The sequence below is a fragment of the Phoenix dactylifera genome, chromosome 3 (assembly GCF_051530095.1).
Source record: "Phoenix dactylifera cultivar Ajwa chromosome 3, Ajwa_hap1_PhDact_Kaust_v1.1, whole genome shotgun sequence".
NCBI lineage: Eukaryota > Viridiplantae > Streptophyta > Magnoliopsida > Arecales > Arecaceae > Phoenix > Phoenix dactylifera.
In genome coordinates, this window is record NC_143192.1 from 6,686,756 (window position 1) to 6,704,468 (window position 17,713).

The following is a 17,713-nucleotide window of genomic DNA, read 5'->3' on the forward strand; positions in this document are numbered from 1 at the left end:
GAAAGTCACGAAACACCCTTCTTTCTACCTTATCAGTGTAGGCCTTGCCTCATCTCTTTTCTATGGGCCCTTGTATATACTCAAAGTTACAATCAACCAGGGTCAGGATCCCCTGTGTGACAAGGTTAGTCACCTCTCCCCAGAGAGTCCTCTGCACCCTGTAATTAGTGCTAGTATACACTTCCAACATAATCCAAGGAATTTCATTAGATTTTGAAATTACCATTACAATTTGCCAGGAGAAGTTGTGGAACACATCACAATAGCCACACCTTGCTTCCATAAAACAATGATGCCACCCGATAGACCTTGAGATTCAACTGCATAGGACTCTCAAGTGATAAAAAATGACGTTGTGCTTGGCAAAAGCTATCTCCAAAGAGCTGCATCTCACACGAGAAATAAATATCCGGGTCATGCACCTAGACCAATCTCCTGAATGAGGTTGTGAAGGAGGGCTTACCCACTTTCCTACAGTTCTACACAAGAATCTTCATTCTTCAACATTCAATAAACTAGGACCCTGCTCCTTGCCACACGGGGTCCCACTTCCTTGCTCTCCTAGCTAGGCCAACCCACATCCATCTCCCCTTCATGAATCACCACCCAACAAAGTCGCCTTGGCCCTCCTCACAGAAGTTTGTTGATCCCCCTTCTTAGTGGAAGGGAGCTGGTTCGGCTGACCACACATCGACTCACCACTAGCTATCAGCACCACTGCCTTAGCTGCGCCAGTTGCCAGCACCACTGCCTCCCCGGTTGAGCAAAGAACCGGCACCATCGGATCGGGATCAATTGGGCCATGACCACCAAAGAGAGCACGAGCCCAGTCAGCTCTGAAGATCAGAGCAGGCGAACCCCCCAGCAGTGTTAGAGAAGAACCGGAGTTTGCCGGAGTTGGAAGCACAGTCCCAGGGAAGATGTCGATGCTTGGACGAAGGGGGCGGTAGATGGCTCCCGGTCACTAGGGCCCTATCCATTCTCAGTGTTTGGCTCACTGCCTTGAGCACGTCAGGCCTGTCCCCTTGGGCTATTTGGTTCGGGCCACCGGGGCGGCCCGAGTTCGCCGCACCGAGGCTCACTCGGGCCAACCCAGTCGCTGAGCTCCTTGTCCTCTTATTCGAATGGCTCAGGCCCGCATCCACCATTACTACCACTAGGTCGGGCTACATAGTGCCCGACCCAACTCTGCGCAAGTCATCCGCCGAGTCAACTAGCTCATTCAGTGGGTCGAAGCTCGACCTAGCTTGGCAGATTCCCTGAGTCGCCCTAGACCCAGTGCCCAAGTCAGCTCTCTCACCATCTTGCCGGTCCTTCTAGGGTGATCGCTGCCATGCCACCTTCGCCAGCTTCTGCCACCCATCTGAGTCCGACGGCAAGTCGAGAAAGCTCAGATGGTTAGGGAGGATCGTGGCCGTGAGGACGACGATTCCATGTTTGGCTCAGCCATCTTCCTCGGCTATGGCGGTCCCATGATGGCTCACAGTGGTCACATCTTCTTGGCCACCAATCAAGAGCTGAAGATCGGCCTCCGGGCCATCTTATCGGAGCTGGAAACTGGGTCACCACCTCCCCCTGAGTCTCCACCCATCTCTGCCGCCTTGGGAGCTGGGGACCGCATCTAATCCTACACTTCCCCTTCCACCTCCAACATCGGGAACTTGCAAGCAGCTTCGGCGTGCTCTTTTTGCCCACACCTGTAGCAAAAATCAGGCTCATTTTAGTGGAATGGACTCCACCTCATATTGAGTCTTCCCTCATTGGACCACGTCCCGGGCCACTCACTCTACCGAAACTCAGCGGCCAAGGCTCCAAATGACCATCGCCTGGTTTTTCCAAGCCTTCTTTGAGGCTTCAATCTGCTCCTTCAATAGTTCGAGAACTATCGTGAAGTTTCATCGGAGGTTCTCCACCTCCTCCTTTGAGATCCGATGCATAGCCCATCCCCTTGGCTTCACTCGGCCTCCCTTCTCCTCGCCTTGTGTCGGCGGTCTTCGGCTCGCACCGGCGGCTGAGCCGCCTACCGCTTTGCCCACTCTCTCAGCCATTACCGCAAACACTTAAAAATCGATTGTACACGAATATTGATGCAAATGCTCACCCAAGCAAACTAGCTGTTTCATGAGTTCCCTCACATTATTGACCGGGTGCATGATCCAACCCCACCAGTGACCTTCAAGGTGCAGCTCCCTTTTTTTTTTTTTTTTTTTTTTTTGCTAAAGAAAAGGGGTAGGGGGGAGGAAGGGACAAGCCCACCCCCGCGTAGCAGCCCCCAACTGGGCCCCCGCCCCGCCAGGAGAATGTTCGATGCGGGCAGAAATGGCCGTGTGTTGGGCACCCCGACCGGTTTTACTCATACCCTCCCCACCCGTGGGCCCGGCTCAGCTACTCCTCTGAGCTCTGGCTCGAGTCCCACGTATGAGTACGTCACACCCGGCACCACCCCGGCTACTAGCGGTTCAAGAGCGGTCCTACACCACAAGTCCAAGCAGTGGCCAAAGTAGTAAGCTCCGGTCCACAATTTAATCGTCGCCGCAGCGATTCGAACTTGGGACCTTGTGGTTAGAATTGCTGTCCAGTACCACTAGGCTCCCTTTCCTTTTCACTCCCTTACAAAGTCTATGACTCGACTTTTTGAAAGTGGATATTTCCACACATGGAAGCCATGGATCTCTATCACCTTGACTTGGGGTAGGTTCAAATCCCTCAAGTCAGAAAAACGTGTTTTTGCTCATAGCTTGACTTAAATCTCATGATCCCTCGAATTCTTTGGAGTTTATTGGTGAAAAAGGGCCACTTAATAGTGACATACTTCGGCTTGTCGATGAATCCCATTAATGTTAGAATTTTGTGTGTCAAATGGATAACAAAGTGCAGCAGATGGCTTTTGAGTACATAATACCTCAAGATAAGTTAGACAACAAATAGCACTACTGATTGTGATGCTGGCTTTTGGAGAAAAAGGCTTATAAAGTTTGCATTTGCTACGTCTTGATTCCTTTTTCTCCTGGGTAATCTTCAAATTACATGTAGAGGTAAATGAAACCTAGTTATGGACATAATTTTGCCTAGAGATAACTTGGCAGAATTAGAGGCGTGTAACAATTAGAGCAGGACATCCGCATGGGCATCTTGCCTTGGTATCATGATAGAATACCTGGTAGAGTAAGTTGGGTTGTCACCAGGAAGTCCTTACATGGGAATGATTTTTCCTTTGTAATCACTTCTAAGTCAGTGGTAGCAGACTTGACTATGGTATCAGACTTGACTCGTGCCCCGTCATAATTACAAGATATACCAACATGATTATCATTTATGATGCATTCCAAAGTTGAATTTGAATTTCAAGCATCAGCCATTGAAGATAGACTTAATTTATGCAAGCATGAAATATGCCAATAGAATACTATGTTTGGTGCATTTCAAATTTGAGTTTGAATTTCAAACACTAGCCATGGAATCATTTTTTTCTCAATTTTGGATAAGCAAAATTATCATTTCTATTGTATTTAAAATTTATAATTTATACCCAAATCGGTTGGGTCAAACAGTCCATCTGTATTCGATCTTATGCACGTATGTGTCTATAAATACAATATAATACAATAATGACAAAGGCGACTACTATTTTTATTCTCAATTTTTTTTTTCTCCAAAATTTTCTTTTCTTTCTGCACACACCTAACTTTCACTTCATAGAGAATAAAAAGCCCTTGTTTCTTAGAACTCTCGAGGATTTCGTCCATACCACCCACAAATGGCCGAGAATATCTCTAGAATTAGAGCACAATTGGCTGACATTTTGGAAAGGAGGGAACCATTTGCATCCTTACATTGAGGTCCGTTTCATGCATGGCGGAACTAAAAGTATCTCTTGTAGCGATACCACTATAAAAGAAGGAACAATAACTAAATTAATTTCTCTCGTGTATGTGTACATACACACGCAGGACCATCCCTACATTTTTTTTTTTTTTGATAAAAATATCTGTGTACGTTTCCAATGCTTGTAGGTTTAGAATGCTCAAGAAGTATATGGATCCAAACATTATTGGAGTATCTTCTTCATTTAATTAAGGATACTTATATACCAAATCTTAGTTTAAACTGGCCATGTTTTGACTTAAATAGAAAACAACGAGAATGGAGTTAAAACTTTTGCAGAAGAGAAAAATAAGAGAAAAAAAAGAGAGAAAAAAAATTTATTTCTCTGTTATATCATATTGGGCACATTTTGGGGTTATATATATTTGTATACATACTTCATACAAAAAAAAAATAATATGGGCAAATATAAAATAATGCTAATAACGAAAAATAATACTTGCTGATATACGTTGTTATGTGATTCCTAAAATCATTCTAACAAGATCATGCTAACAAAAAAAAAATAATACTAATCAATACAAGATCACGTTAATAAAAAATAATATTAAATGATAAAAAAATATAGATTGATATAGGTTGTTACGTGATCTCCGATTGGCAACCACTTTATTCCACTAAATAATGGCATTTTCTGTGATGGTTCACACATCACTTCCTCGAGTGGAATGACTCACACCCATCATTTCTCTCGATTAAGAACAGTACATCATGTGACTTCTAGAAATTTGAGCACCTGACACATATAGAGATAAATAGCTTTCTAAACATGTAACCTTTTGTAGTTTACGGCCCGGAGCTTCCTATACATGAAAGCACCACTGAAGGAGGGGAATCTCATGCTAAGAGGAGCTGATATTAGAAATCTAGTAACGTATGCAAACAACATGCCCCTATATAGAAACTCCAGTGGGAATGAATGTTTTGGATAAAACTTTTGCTTGCGTTATGTTTCTCCACAAGTGAAGCTTTAAGCCACGGTCTATACACGGAATTCTTCTTTCCCAATATTAATTACTTTTAACTATCACTGTCTGTGGACTGCATTAAAAATTTTCAGCTCATTTGGTAGTCAAAGAGTCCATGATCAAGACGGCATGTGGAATTCCCTGACGGCTCGAGTTTGTCTTTCTTGGCTGCAGGCTTCATGGAATTCAGAGCAACGATACGGGTGCTTTTGGACCTGGGGAGCTGTCTGGTACGTAACTCTGGCTGTGAATGGTGCGTTTTGGGCAGTCGAGGCCCCCAAGTAGCATCTATGGTTTGTACGTAGAAGCACATCAAGCGGCCACGAATATAATATAACTAAGACAGCGTAGGGCATCTCTGAAAAGTCAGAAACCTGGCCGATTTTTTGTTGACAAAGAGTTTGTTTTCCGGTCTTTTGTTAATATTATTAAATTTTTATATTAACAGATCATGGAGAAATTCAGCTTTTACTTTAGGAGACAAGGTGGAACCCATGTTTTTCTTTTTCTATATATGTTACCAAAAATTCTGTAATATAAACATGCATGTAGCCTTATATTTTCGTTTCTGAGAAATATTTCTTTCTTTACTTTAGACGTACAATATTTCCAGCATTTTCTTTCTTTCTCTTCTTTCGTGTTTAGCTCTCAATAGTTCTTCTTCTATACGTGCATCTTTTAATTCATTTTAAGAAAAATTTACAAGTCGATAATAATCAAATAGAAAAAGTAAAGAGGGATGCACTCAAGTATTTTAGAAATGCCAATCTGTTCTTGATAATTTTGAATATGATAATAAATTAAAGATTATTGAGATGTGTTGCCGATGTCCTGAAATGATATATTCTTGGTCCATTAGATTTAATTTCATGAACTTTATTAGGCTTGGGGATGGGGCTTTACCTCTTGTTTGAAGGAACAATTCATTTGACGTTGAATGGATCTTGAATGACGAATAAACTTTTAAGGTCTTACAAGTGCTATATATTGATGTGTCTTGTTTTTCAGGTTATAGGCTTGACTAATTTATTTTGAGATCTACTTTACATATACGTATTTCTATTGATGATGATATTAAACTCATGTATTTATAATTTATAAATTAAAGTAATTAACCTAATTTGTAGTATCTTAAGAAAAAATGAAATCAATTTAAATAATTTGAAAGAAGCCTCCCTTGCATATTTTGAAGCATAAATAAGGTAATTCTTTTTCTCATAAAGCTAATTCTTAATGGATCAATAATTAGGTGCTGACGACTATTACTTTATTTTGCTTAATCTAAAGTGATTATTGCATAAATTTATGCAATATATGCTTGGGCATACTAATTAAGATCCTAAACTAAGTGATGTACATTTGTACAATTTAAATATAAAAACCCACTCAAAAAAAAAGAAAACAAAAACCTTAGCATCATGTTTATTGTGTACTTGTAATGCATTTGAGGATGATTCTAGCTCTGATGGAAAACGCACTTTCAAGTTTCTATTCGTTACCAAATAAGTTATTATGTAATTCAACAAAACCAATTAACTATTTTATCTGTGCTAGCTTTTAACCTACTTAATTATTATAGTATAAATCTCGACCACATAGCCTCTTTGACTTAGTTAATGAATTAACCCAACCCAGAATATCATTTCATGAAACATTGGTGAATTGATCAAAGCAATTAAGATAGGTTCTTCCCATCCATCTTCAGTACCAAAATCATGAATGATCAAGATATGACTGTAATGAAAGAAATACATAGTGATATTGAATTTCACCTTTGCAATCATGGAGAGAGGACAATTTGCTCATTTTATTATTCCTTCGTCCAGTACTGATTTTGGAGTTTTAGAATGAACTCATAAATAATTCAATCAACCAACTAAACAACATGTATTAATATTTTCCTAATTATATTATCTGAACATCCAATACAAAATTTTTAGCTATCATACCAAATGATATAGGATCTTATCCCACTTTCAATAGGGTTTAAGAGGTTAGGGGTATTTAGGGTTGGGTTGCCCTGGTTGTGCTTGTTCTATCAAAAAAAAAAAAAAAGTTCATGACAAATTCTTGAAGTTTGAAAGAACAATAATCATTCAACTTCCCTTCTGTGCTTAGCTAGTTGTGAGTTAGAAACTTATTTTGAATTTCATGGTTTGTAGAAACAAGAAATTAAAGTTATTGGTTAAGAAATCTTTGAATCTTAGTTAAGATCCAATTATTTATAATCACTACAACTTGAATATGTTAGGTTCTGATTAAAAAATACATGCCTTATCCCTCAACTTCTGCATGATTTTGCTCAAACAAGATTGCCAAATGCTTATCATGAAAAATCCCTGTTCCAACCCCCAAGTAGTCTCTTCTGTATTCCAAGATTGAATCATTTAGTTAAATGCCATGTCATAAGAAATATATATACTTTGTCTCCATCTCCAAATTTTATTTGTTATTACTGTTTGGAATAAATAATCTGCTTAGATTTTAATAGCCTTTTTAACATGCAGTCATAGTTTCTGTTTGCACATCAAAGAATTCTTTTATTTACTTAATGTTTCTTCTAATGAACTCCTAATCTATTCTTCCATGAACATTATAAGAGTGTTGCAATTTTTTCCTATCAAAAAAATTTGAGATCTTGTTTTCCTATGTTCTCTCATGGGCCCTAGCTTAATAATTAGTGCAGACTAAGGAAAATTGGCTTATTTGCAGACAAAGCATTAACAAGTGTAAGATGCTAAGAAAAATTTGAATATAGAGTCAAAATTTATTGCCTTCTAATAGATAGACTTTTAGTCCACTTTTCACCCAAAGGTAGTTCTAGAAGAGAACAACAAGATTTTAATTTCATTCAGAATACATCAAAAAATTGATGTGATAGACAATAAATTTGGTTATAAATTTATCTTCCAACAATGAGCTTTCCAAATATCAAAGGCCCAGCATTGCATTAATCATAAGAATAGTCAACAAGTTCTACTAAAGAATAAATTGAGTGTGACGGAGGTGAAAATATTAAATGGATGTATGGTAAAACTAAAAAGGATAGATTAGGAATTAAATATATTATAAGAGTTACATGAGTTGCAAAAATTAAGGACAAAGTGATAAAAAATAAATTAAGATTATATAGATACATACAACGAAGATTTGAGAAAGCTGCTCTAAAAACAAGCACTTCAGTTTGTGTCGAATATTGTAAGAAACTAAGAGCAAAATCTAAAGTAACATGTATGGAGGTTATGAAGAAAGATATGGAGAAACTTAGAATGATACTAGATATAGTCCTAGATACAATCCAGATAGGTGGGAAAAGGCTAGATTGTTATGTAATGATGAGTCAATAAAATTTACCAGATTGTGTGCATTCAATTAACACACCATTTATTAGTGTATTCTCCATTTTGTTTATTCATATCGACAAACAAGCTAGCTTGTCTAGTAGGCACGCATCCAAGTACATTTCAATGTTGTAAGCTATGCCTGAAGCAAATTCCTTCTTGATAATTTTATGCGCTAATTTTGGTATCTTGGTATGAATTATGTGTTTTATACATGTGAACTGCAGTTGTATTTTTGCAGAAAAGATTAGAGGATGTGAATGTATTTTTGGCACTCCGAGTTATTTTATTTTTCGATTTTATTGGGTGTATCCATACTCGTCAGGTATGATCCACCTGCCTTAGCATCAAAAAAAAAAAGGACTTGCATGTGCTCCCGTGTGAAAGAGGGCTGTAGTCCTTATCAAGAAGAATATCAAGGGAAAGAAATATTTCAAGGTCAAAAAGGTTTTCTAGTATTACTGGCAGCATGAAAAATCGCATGCAGATAGTTACTATTGGAACTAGATTATCTCTGCGGAACTGCACATTGCATGATTGAAAAAGTGCATGTGAGTCATGCAGAGATTAAATCCATGTGGAAGTCTAAGTGCTAATCATATATAGGATCTAAGATCTCCAGTTAGCAAGCTGAATTGTGATGCCCTAACTGACAGTACTTGAGTTATATATAGTAACATCCTAATCTATGAGCACCATCAGATTCATGACATTATTAAAACATATTCTTAACAATGAGTTTACATTCTAATTAAATTGGACTAGGAAGATCAGTAATTTATTATATTCTTTAAAATGCAAATAAATGAAACTATAGTATTCTCAAACAAAGCAAGCCAAACTAAGCATGTAAGAGAAAAGATGGTACAATGTGTAAACATTCATTTTGAAATTTTTTCCTAACCAAATTTTGCGTAAACTCTGCATTCATCCATGGTCCTACCCCTGTGAACCTATCATGTGCAAGGTGGTTTCAATGTGTCTTCACCATACTTGCTATCCAGAGATATATATCATAATTATCTCATTTTGGAAAAAGCTTGCATTGAGAAGAAGAAGAGGGTTTAAAGTTCTCAAACCTTCGACAAAGATATCAGGACGGATAGGTCCTAACCACGAAAGTGGTGAGGTCGCTTAAACGCATGCATGCACATAGATAGGAAGCTATGTGTTTCTGTTTTGCGTTGCACGACTTTATGACCACATATCAGCAGTTCACTAAAACCTCATCAGTTAGCCAGTAATAATTACTTTGCAGCATTAAAGCACCATCATTAGATTGGTATTATCATCTTATTTTAATCTTGCATAATAAAAAGGAATAATAACACAATTTACAGCAAAGACATTAAATTCTTGTGAGTTAAAAGTTGTTTGGCAGAAGCTTTTCCAAACTTCCACTTTGTATGCGACGAACACCAGAATATGTACTGATATTTCCCCTGTTATTAAACAACAAAAGTACAAAAGCAGCAAATAATGAAAACAGGAATTTTAGGGAGAAGAGAACAATGAGTTAGGAGTGCGACCACGACTACAAAAGGTAGCGGCAATCTACCCCACGTAATTAATCTCACTGCACTCAGGAGAATGTTAATGGGTTACCAATCTATTTATATATATATATCTCATTGTAATTAGTGGGTCTAACAGTCTTCCATTTTTACAAAGCGTCCAGGTGGGCATTGATGTGAAAAGGTTACGAGAGGGGAAGGCCTACAGGTCGGTGGACCCAATCCTTAGCCGCATGACGACACGCTTTGCCTGAGGGAGACCTCCATGAACAGAACACCTCTCTCTCTCTCTCTCTCTCTCTCTCTCTCTCTCTCTCTCTCTCCATTTTATATAATATATATACTATGGTTTTTTTTATTTGTGGAGCAAAGGGGTGAGGAAGAGGGAAAAAAATTAGGTACTGCAACTGTGTGGAAGAATGAGGGAATGAAAAGTATGACAAGGAAATGGAAGAAATAAAACAAGATCTAGCCTCCCCACTACACCTCCACTGCTTCAATTCTTATAGCAAGGAGTAGCAGAAGATAGAGGAGGAAAATCTCGAAGAGGTCACTGAATTGGTTTGTATTTTTGTTATTGCCCCTTATCTTTTTTTGTTCTTTCTCTCTGTTTCTTCTTTCTCCTTTTACTAGTTTTGAGTGCAACAGTTTGTTCGGATTTCCAGCTTCTTTGTTCTTTTGTTATTCTAGGAAGAAACCGCAGGAGGGGCAGTGTTTGGAGGCTTTTGGAGGTGTAGTCTGGTGGGTGTCTCAGATCAATACTCTTGTGCTAGGAATTTGGGGTCTTCTCCCTTTCTTCTCCTTCCTTGTTTCTTTCCTTGTCTTTTAGATTTACAGAAGGGGAAAGTGCGGGCAGATAGATATATAGATAGATGGAACAAAACAAGGGGAGCTCATGGTTGCATGTTGGGTTGTGAGAATTTTTATTTTAGTTTGATTTGGACGAGTCGTGATCTTACCAGAAATCAAAAAAGAGCAGGTGCTGAGGACGAAGAAACAGGAGGAAACGCATCATCAGGAAGCTTTGTTGCTTTGGGCTCGAGATAAGAGATGGCATCGACTTCATCGACGGTACCCTTCTATGGATCAATCAGAGAAGAGGACGAGCACAACCAGATGAAGCAGCAGCAGTCAGCCTCCACACCGACCTCTTCGACTGCAGCTCCACAGACCACTGCCCCGGTGAAGAAGAAGAGGAACCTTCCAGGAAATCCAAGCAAGTATCTACACACTCACAGGCATAAACATGATGATTCAAACATACAGATCTTTAGTTGCATGTCGAAAAGCCTATATCCCTTTCAATTCATATCCAGATTCTTAGAAACCTAATCTGGAAAAATAGATCCAACTTTCATCTGATTTGTTGCTAGGGCTTTCTTTCCAAATCTTTGCTTTTCTTTTCTTTTTTTCTTCTTCTTTTTTAATTCTTGCTTATGTAACTTTCGGAAACACTAATTCATTTGGTTGGTGGATTGGTCTTTTTCCAGATAAGATGAATTGAGTTCTTCTGTTTCTCCATATTGCATATTCACCAATTAAATGGCTTGGGCTTTCTGAGGACTGTATGGAAAATGATTTCTTCATCTCTCTTCCATTTTCTTCACCTTTCGTCAATTTGAATCTAAACTAAATGAATAGGAATTTATCAAAATTTCATGATGTGTATTTACTTCTTCACCTTTCAATTCCTTTCTTCTCTCTTGCTACTAATCCAAAAAATAAATAATTTATTCTGACTTCATATTCCTTAGATTTTGTCAATTCAAAATTAATTGCTTCCTTCTTCTTCCAGCCTGTCAACAATCATTTTAACTAATGGTTGCCAATCCAATTACCAAACTATGTCATAATTATATAGTTTCTTCACCAGTCTCCGCTTTTATTAGTTCTCCACTGGCTAAACTAAACAATTAATCAACCGGTAAATTGCATATCTAAATTGTGATGAATAATAAAACCAATCGGTAGATTAAATTAATGAAGCATTCCAAAATACTCATGAAGAACATGTGAGCAGATCCGGACGCGGAAGTTATAGCTTTATCACCCAAGACACTGATGGCTACAAACCGGTTCATCTGCGAGGTCTGCAACAAGGGTTTCCAGCGGGAGCAAAACCTTCAGCTCCACCGCCGCGGCCACAACCTGCCATGGAAGCTGCGGCAGAAGACCACCAAGGAGGTGCAGCGCCGGGTTTACGTGTGCCCCGAGTCAACATGCGTCCACCATGACCCCTCCCGCGCCCTCGGCGACCTCACCGGCATCAAGAAGCACTTCTGCCGCAAGCATGGCGAGAAGAAGTGGAAGTGCGACAAGTGCTCCAAGCGCTACGCCGTGCAGTCCGACTTGAAGGCCCACTCCAAGACCTGCGGCACCCGCGAGTACCGCTGCGATTGCGGCACCCTCTTCTCCAGGTAGTACTTCTCGCCCCACTTCGTCTCATTCCCTTCACATAACACAATCCATCATACGGACATCATTCTCACATATCGTCATAGATTTCTGTACATTTATATGTATTCCGGTCAGCTAGCTCCCTGCTGGTTTTGGTGATGATTAGGGTTTTCTTTCCCAGCTTTCCTTTCTTCTTTTCTGCTATTATTATTACTATTGTTTAAAGTTCTAGGGTTAGGGTTAAGAGAGAGAGAGAGAGAGAGAGGAGGGGGGGTAGGGTGGTATCCTGCTTGGAGAGGAGCGGTGGGTGCATGAAAACAGATGGCAGCGAGGAACTGCAGCCATGTGAAATTGTCTGAAGAGCAGCCGTGGTCATAGAGGTTTCAAGTGAAAAGGCTTTCGTCTTTCTCCTCGGAAACAACGCGCCTTTCTGCTATCTTTCTCTCTCCTGTTCACGTGCTGGCTTGGAGGTTTGTTCTCTTGTGGTTTGGCTAGATGCACGCAGGGCCTTGGTCTTCTCCGGTCCACCTTCTCGTGAAAACGTTAAGGTCGGAACTTGGAAAGAGAACCCCACTTCTCTCTCTGGTCCCCTTCACTGCGCCCCCCTCTATCTCTCTCTCATGCACGCGCATCATCAGTGTGAGTTGCATCTGATTTTATTGATGTCAGGAGGAATTTGTTATAAAAGAGGGGTTATCCGAGAGGGGAGTTGGGCATTTAATGATGGTACTGAAAATGGGAGTAGCTTTTATGGTTTTAACAAAATTCTTTCGTTGGAAAGCATGAAGGGTTCGTATGATTTGGAATTTTTTGACGGAGGGGAAGATAGAAGTGGATGTTACTGGCAAGATGATGCTCGCAAGAATTCCATACTTGCATTAATTGAAGAGTGTGTCCTTCAGGAATATTAGTGTCCGTGAAATGAGCTTTTACTTGGACGACTGTCCTTTTTCAATTTCAAGGGGAATTTTCTTCTATCTCCTCTCTTTTTTTTTTTTAGCTAAAGCCTATCTCCTCTTGATGCACTATAGTTTCTTGGGGAAGTGGGACTCCCTTGATATCCATTAGTTCTATTTCTAGCCTTATGGTGAAAGGTGAAACGTCTATCCTTGGATATTTTCTCCGTTAGGGGGCATGAGTTAAATTGGTTGTTGCGCTTGTTTACTGTGTTCCTTTCCTCAAGCGACCTTCTCAGTTTCTGGACATTAATTCCTTTCTGCAATCCCTTCAGTAACGTACGTCTCAAAAAAGAGTATAAGAGTAACAAGCTTTGGGGGCATAAAATTGTATAACTGTACTTCAAGTAGTAATTATAATTATTCTAGATAAAAAAAAAAAAGAGTAAGTTCTTAGATTTATTTTTTTTCAAGCATTTGGTTAGCCATGTGGAATTCTTGCAGTCACCTATGTACTATGTACTGAAGTGAAACTGATTAAGCTCATCCATTTCTACTTTTAACTCCTGCAGGCGCGACAGCTTCATCACTCACAGAGCTTTCTGCGATGCTCTAGCACAGGAAAGTGCGAGGATTCCGACCGGACTGAGCACTATTGGAAGCCACTTATTTGGGAACAGTAGCATGGCTTTGGGTCTGTCTCAAGAAAATTCTCAAATTACTTCACTACAAGACCAGAGCCACCAATCCTCTAACATCCTTCGGCTCGGTGGAGGCAGCGGCAGTGGATCCCATTTCGACCCCCTCATCTCATCTTCAAACCCTTCGCCCTTCCGTCCACCTCAGCCTCCTCCCTCCTCTGCATTTTTCCTTGGTGGTGGCTCGAACCAAGACTTCGATGAAGAAACACGATCCCACCATTCCTTGCTCCAAAACAAGCCCTTCCATGGGCTGATGCAACTCCCTGATCTGCAAAGTCGAACCACTGCCTCTTCATCTGCCGCCGCAGCCAATCTCTTCAACCTCAACTTCTTCTCCAACAGCAGCAGCACAAGCAGCATTAACACCAGCAACATCACTAGCAACCAGAACAACCACTTAATGATTTCTGATCAATTTAGCAGTGGAAATGGGAGTACTGAATCGACCACCCTTTTCTCAGGAAATTTTATGAGCGATCACATGGCTGCTGGCATGCCTTCTCTCTTTAACACCTCAATGCGAAATGAATCCTCCCTTCCTCAGATGTCTGCGACCGCATTGCTTCAGAAGGCTGCTCAAATGGGTTCGACAACAAGTGGCGGGTCCTCCCTGCTTCAAGGCTTCAGTAGCGCTTCACCTTCTGGTGCAAAGAACACAAGTTTCCAGGCTATCTTTGGTGGTGGCAGCAATGGTAGTGGAGATGTCTTGAGATTTCAAATGGAGAATGAAACCCGTCTCCAACATCTAATGAACTCTCTGGCAAATGGGAATGCTGGTCTGTTTGGTGGCTCCGGAGGGGTGGCAGCATTTGGTGGGAATTGCACCACTGGTGGGCATGAACAAGAAGCTGGTGGATTTGGTGGGTTCAATTCAGGCCTGTGTAACATGGACGAAGCCAGGTTTCAGCACAACATTTCATCAGCTGGGAGCCTTGGAGGTTCCGACAGGCTAACTCGAGACTTCCTCGGGGTCGGTAATATGGTGAGGAGCATGGGGGGTGGGGTTTCCCAGAGAGAACAGCACCATGGCATCGACATGAGCTCCATGGATCCCGAAATGAAGTCTGGTTCCTCTAGCCAATCCTTCGACGGTGGAACCCTGTAATAATCGAGGGGAAAGAAACATCGAAGACCCAAGGGAAGAAGAGAAAGAACGAAGACTCAATGGAAGAAGAGAGAGAAGAATGTAGGTATGTAGCTCAACCTTGTGAAATGGTTGGTGAAGCTGTTGCAGTTGCTCTTTTTATTTTTTAGTTACTAGGATATGGATACTTGAATGTTGGCTAAGGGGTTACGTCTCTCGTTTCATTTACTTTCTAGCATTAGATCTCACTTACAGATACCGAAAACTGGATATATTTTCTGTTTCCTTTTCTTTTTCCCTTCAACTTCTCTTTCAGGTTATGTTTGTTAAGAAAGAAACAAGACGCAAATAAATTGTCTGGTTATATAATATACAAACACTGTATGCATGAGACGATGCTTCTCAACCCGTCTCGGTGCAGTCATGCACTACGTTTTGGTTAGTTCCTTCATCCTTACGTCCTCTCACTCTTGCAATGCGTATTCATTGACATCTATTACTGTGTTTCCCTCTTCCTCTCGGTGGGTGAAGAGTGTGGCTTGCGTGTTTACGTGCAGTGTGTAGATTAGAGTGAGTTGGAGAGAGAAGGAAGACAACGGTTTGGTATCTATCTCTTTCTTTCAACGTGAGGGAATGTTTAAGTTTCAACTCTTAAATTCTACTGTGAGCTGACTTTGGATTTGGACGTAACCAAAACCTACCACTTTTCAAGGCCTACTAGTTAATTTCCACACTCAAAATTCCCTCTACCATGCGTTGGAATAGGTTGATATTTCCTCCCCTTAACACATTCATGACACTTTGACCAACTTGACCAAACCAACCCCACCACCCAACGCACCTTCTGTTGTCTTTCTTGTGTCACTGTTTTATCTTCTTTGACCCTATCTTACCTTTACCTCCCTAAACTGCACTAGCCCTTCTCCGCAACGAATGCGAGTTTTCCCAAGTCTTTAACATTTCGTTCTCGTGCCTTTGATTTCCAAGACCTCCTTGTATTATTCCTGATGTCTTTTTCTTGATTGAAAGGCTAATGTTGTTCTGATATTTGTCACAAAGATGAGTATCACGGATCTACGGCCGTCTCTTTTTATATAATTATCCTTGATATTCTTGTCATTTTACTACCATCTTTTTCCTATGCCCCTCCCTCTCCTACCGTCTCACTAGTCTCAATCATTGCTCCATAGATTATTCTCTCTCTCTCTCTCTCGCACACACACGTACACTTTTTTATCTGGTGTAGCACTGAAAAAAAAAAAATGCAAGACCCTAAAGAATATGTGAGTCTGTTGGTTCACGAGAAGAACAGCGGATGGAATAACTTTGAAGTAAATAGCAATTGCCATACTTGCCTGCAACCTATGTAGCATCTGTGCATATAGCCTACAAAATGAGAGACGTGCATGCGCCTCTTTCTTTATAATTTTCCAAACTAACGCCAATGAAATATAGTAATTTCACATGCACCCTGAATTAAAGTACTTTACGTGGTGTGTTAGATCTATTTATCTTTTTGTGTAACAAAATTAGGGTGCGATGCTGCATTCTTGTCATGTGAATGACCAGGATATATTCTTTCCTCGAACTGCCTGACAAGTAGGAACAAACCAGGGTGTCGTGAAGGTTATTATATTGTTATTATAATTCTAGCTAAAAAAAGACATCACTCAACATATAGGAAGATATATGCAAGAGGTTTGGCTTGTATCTTTTGCGCGAAAGAATGACTGGTCTTCTTTCATGACGTCAACCATTGGATCATGTAACGACCACTTCAAGATCTGTGAAGGTAGATGAAAGAAAAGTGCACAGTGTTTTGAGATATGTGCGAGGTAAGATCTAGTTATAGGGGTAAGATCAATCATTCTTTGCGCGAAAGTTACAACCCGAGCACTCTGCAACAAACATGTGAGGCTTGTCTTTCGACATGTTTTCATACCATTGTGGCATTCTATGATTTGGAAGCACAATATTTTAATGTACACTGCTATTATACTAATTAATACCAGGACACTGGCACATTCTAAGACACTAATTTTGCTGGACAAGCACAAGCATTGTAAACTAATGCTAGTCATGGATTCTTTTAAACTAGATCCCAAGCTAAAATTTATTGAGCTTTGGTTGCGCTTACAAATGTAGAACACATGGGTTTTGTTTCTAGCTTTGTCTCAAATGGTATGGCCGATATTATGTGATCTTTCTTGGACGAGAAAATCAAGATATTCTATCATGGGTATTATTTTAGGTGGAAGAAATACTCTGGATTTTGATGGACCAAATGCGGCATATGCAAGACTGACAAATGTGCCCACAAGTCACATGCATGGAGCCATGCTGATGGCTAAATATTTGGGTTCTATCATGTCAACAGGAGCACTTAGCTGATTTGTTCCATTTATTTTTCAGTTCCTATACGTATTATCTCCATCGAGGTAGAATGAGATAAAGATGTTGGAACAATGTAAGAGGTACAACTATCGAGGTCAGATGATTCCTTACGTACGAGTTCTGCAACGAATTGAAGATAAGAAATATTCCTTTTCTCTGACGGAGTTGATGGGAGGAACTTTGCCCAATAGATGCCAACGTCCATCTAGTAATGCAGATCAAAGTAGTCTGATTTGATGGAATTATGCGAGGCCTGTTGGCTAGAATTTGTATTAACATTCCACCATAGTTTTCTGGGGGAAAACTGATAGCGGATGATGGGAAGGAAAAGAAGCAAGAGCCGAGTGCTCCCTCCTCCCACTCCTTCGCCATATCCCTCGCCGCTTCCACGCTCGTCCTCGCCACCTTAGACTCCACTTGCATCGCCTTCCCCCTCTTCCTCGTCAAACTCAGTCTTAGAAGCCATACCACCATCCCATACTCCCTCAGAATCGTATCTTGTCACACCTGCCGAGGAACCCCCTCCTCCCTTC

The 17,713-nt window shown here is 40.4% G+C and overlaps 1 protein-coding gene across 9 annotated transcripts; it reads left to right on the forward strand.

The window, feature by feature from the left end:
* Nucleotides 1-9,846: 9,846 nt before the first annotated feature.
* Nucleotides 9,847-15,157, forward strand: LOC103722335 (protein indeterminate-domain 4, chloroplastic-like). 9 transcript variants are annotated; one of them, XM_017846471.4, is made up of 5 exons: nt 9,847-10,269; nt 10,399-10,449; nt 10,671-10,924; nt 11,729-12,125; nt 13,574-15,157. In XM_017846471.4, the coding sequence occupies exons 3-5, from the start codon at nt 10,759-10,761 to the stop codon at nt 14,805-14,807; spliced, it is 1,797 nt and encodes a 598-aa protein (XP_017701960.1). In that variant the 5' UTR covers nt 9,847-10,269; nt 10,399-10,449; nt 10,671-10,758; the 3' UTR covers nt 14,808-15,157. The 9 variants fall into 9 exon arrangements, with proteins under 9 accessions (XP_017701960.1, XP_008811075.1, XP_008811077.1 ...); XM_008812853.4 differs by having other exon boundaries at nt 9,991-10,269; nt 10,688-10,924; XM_088717576.1 differs by having other exon boundaries at nt 10,068-10,269; nt 10,374-10,449.
* The last annotated feature ends 2,556 nt before the right edge of the window (nt 15,158-17,713 follow it).

What these genes read in the sequence shown, in the direction of transcription:
- LOC103722335 (XM_017846471.4), top strand. Translation starts at nt 10,759, where the DNA reads ATGGCATCGACTTCATCGACGGTACCCTTCTATGGATCAATCAGAGAA. An exon ending in GAACCTTCCAGGAAATCCAA is followed by an intron (nt 10,925 to 11,728) that starts GCAAGTATCTAC and finishes ACATGTGAGCAG; the next exon opens with ATCCGGACGCGGAAGTTATA. An exon ending in TGCGGCACCCTCTTCTCCAG is followed by an intron (nt 12,126 to 13,573) that starts GTAGTACTTCTC and finishes TAACTCCTGCAG; the next exon opens with GCGCGACAGCTTCATCACTC.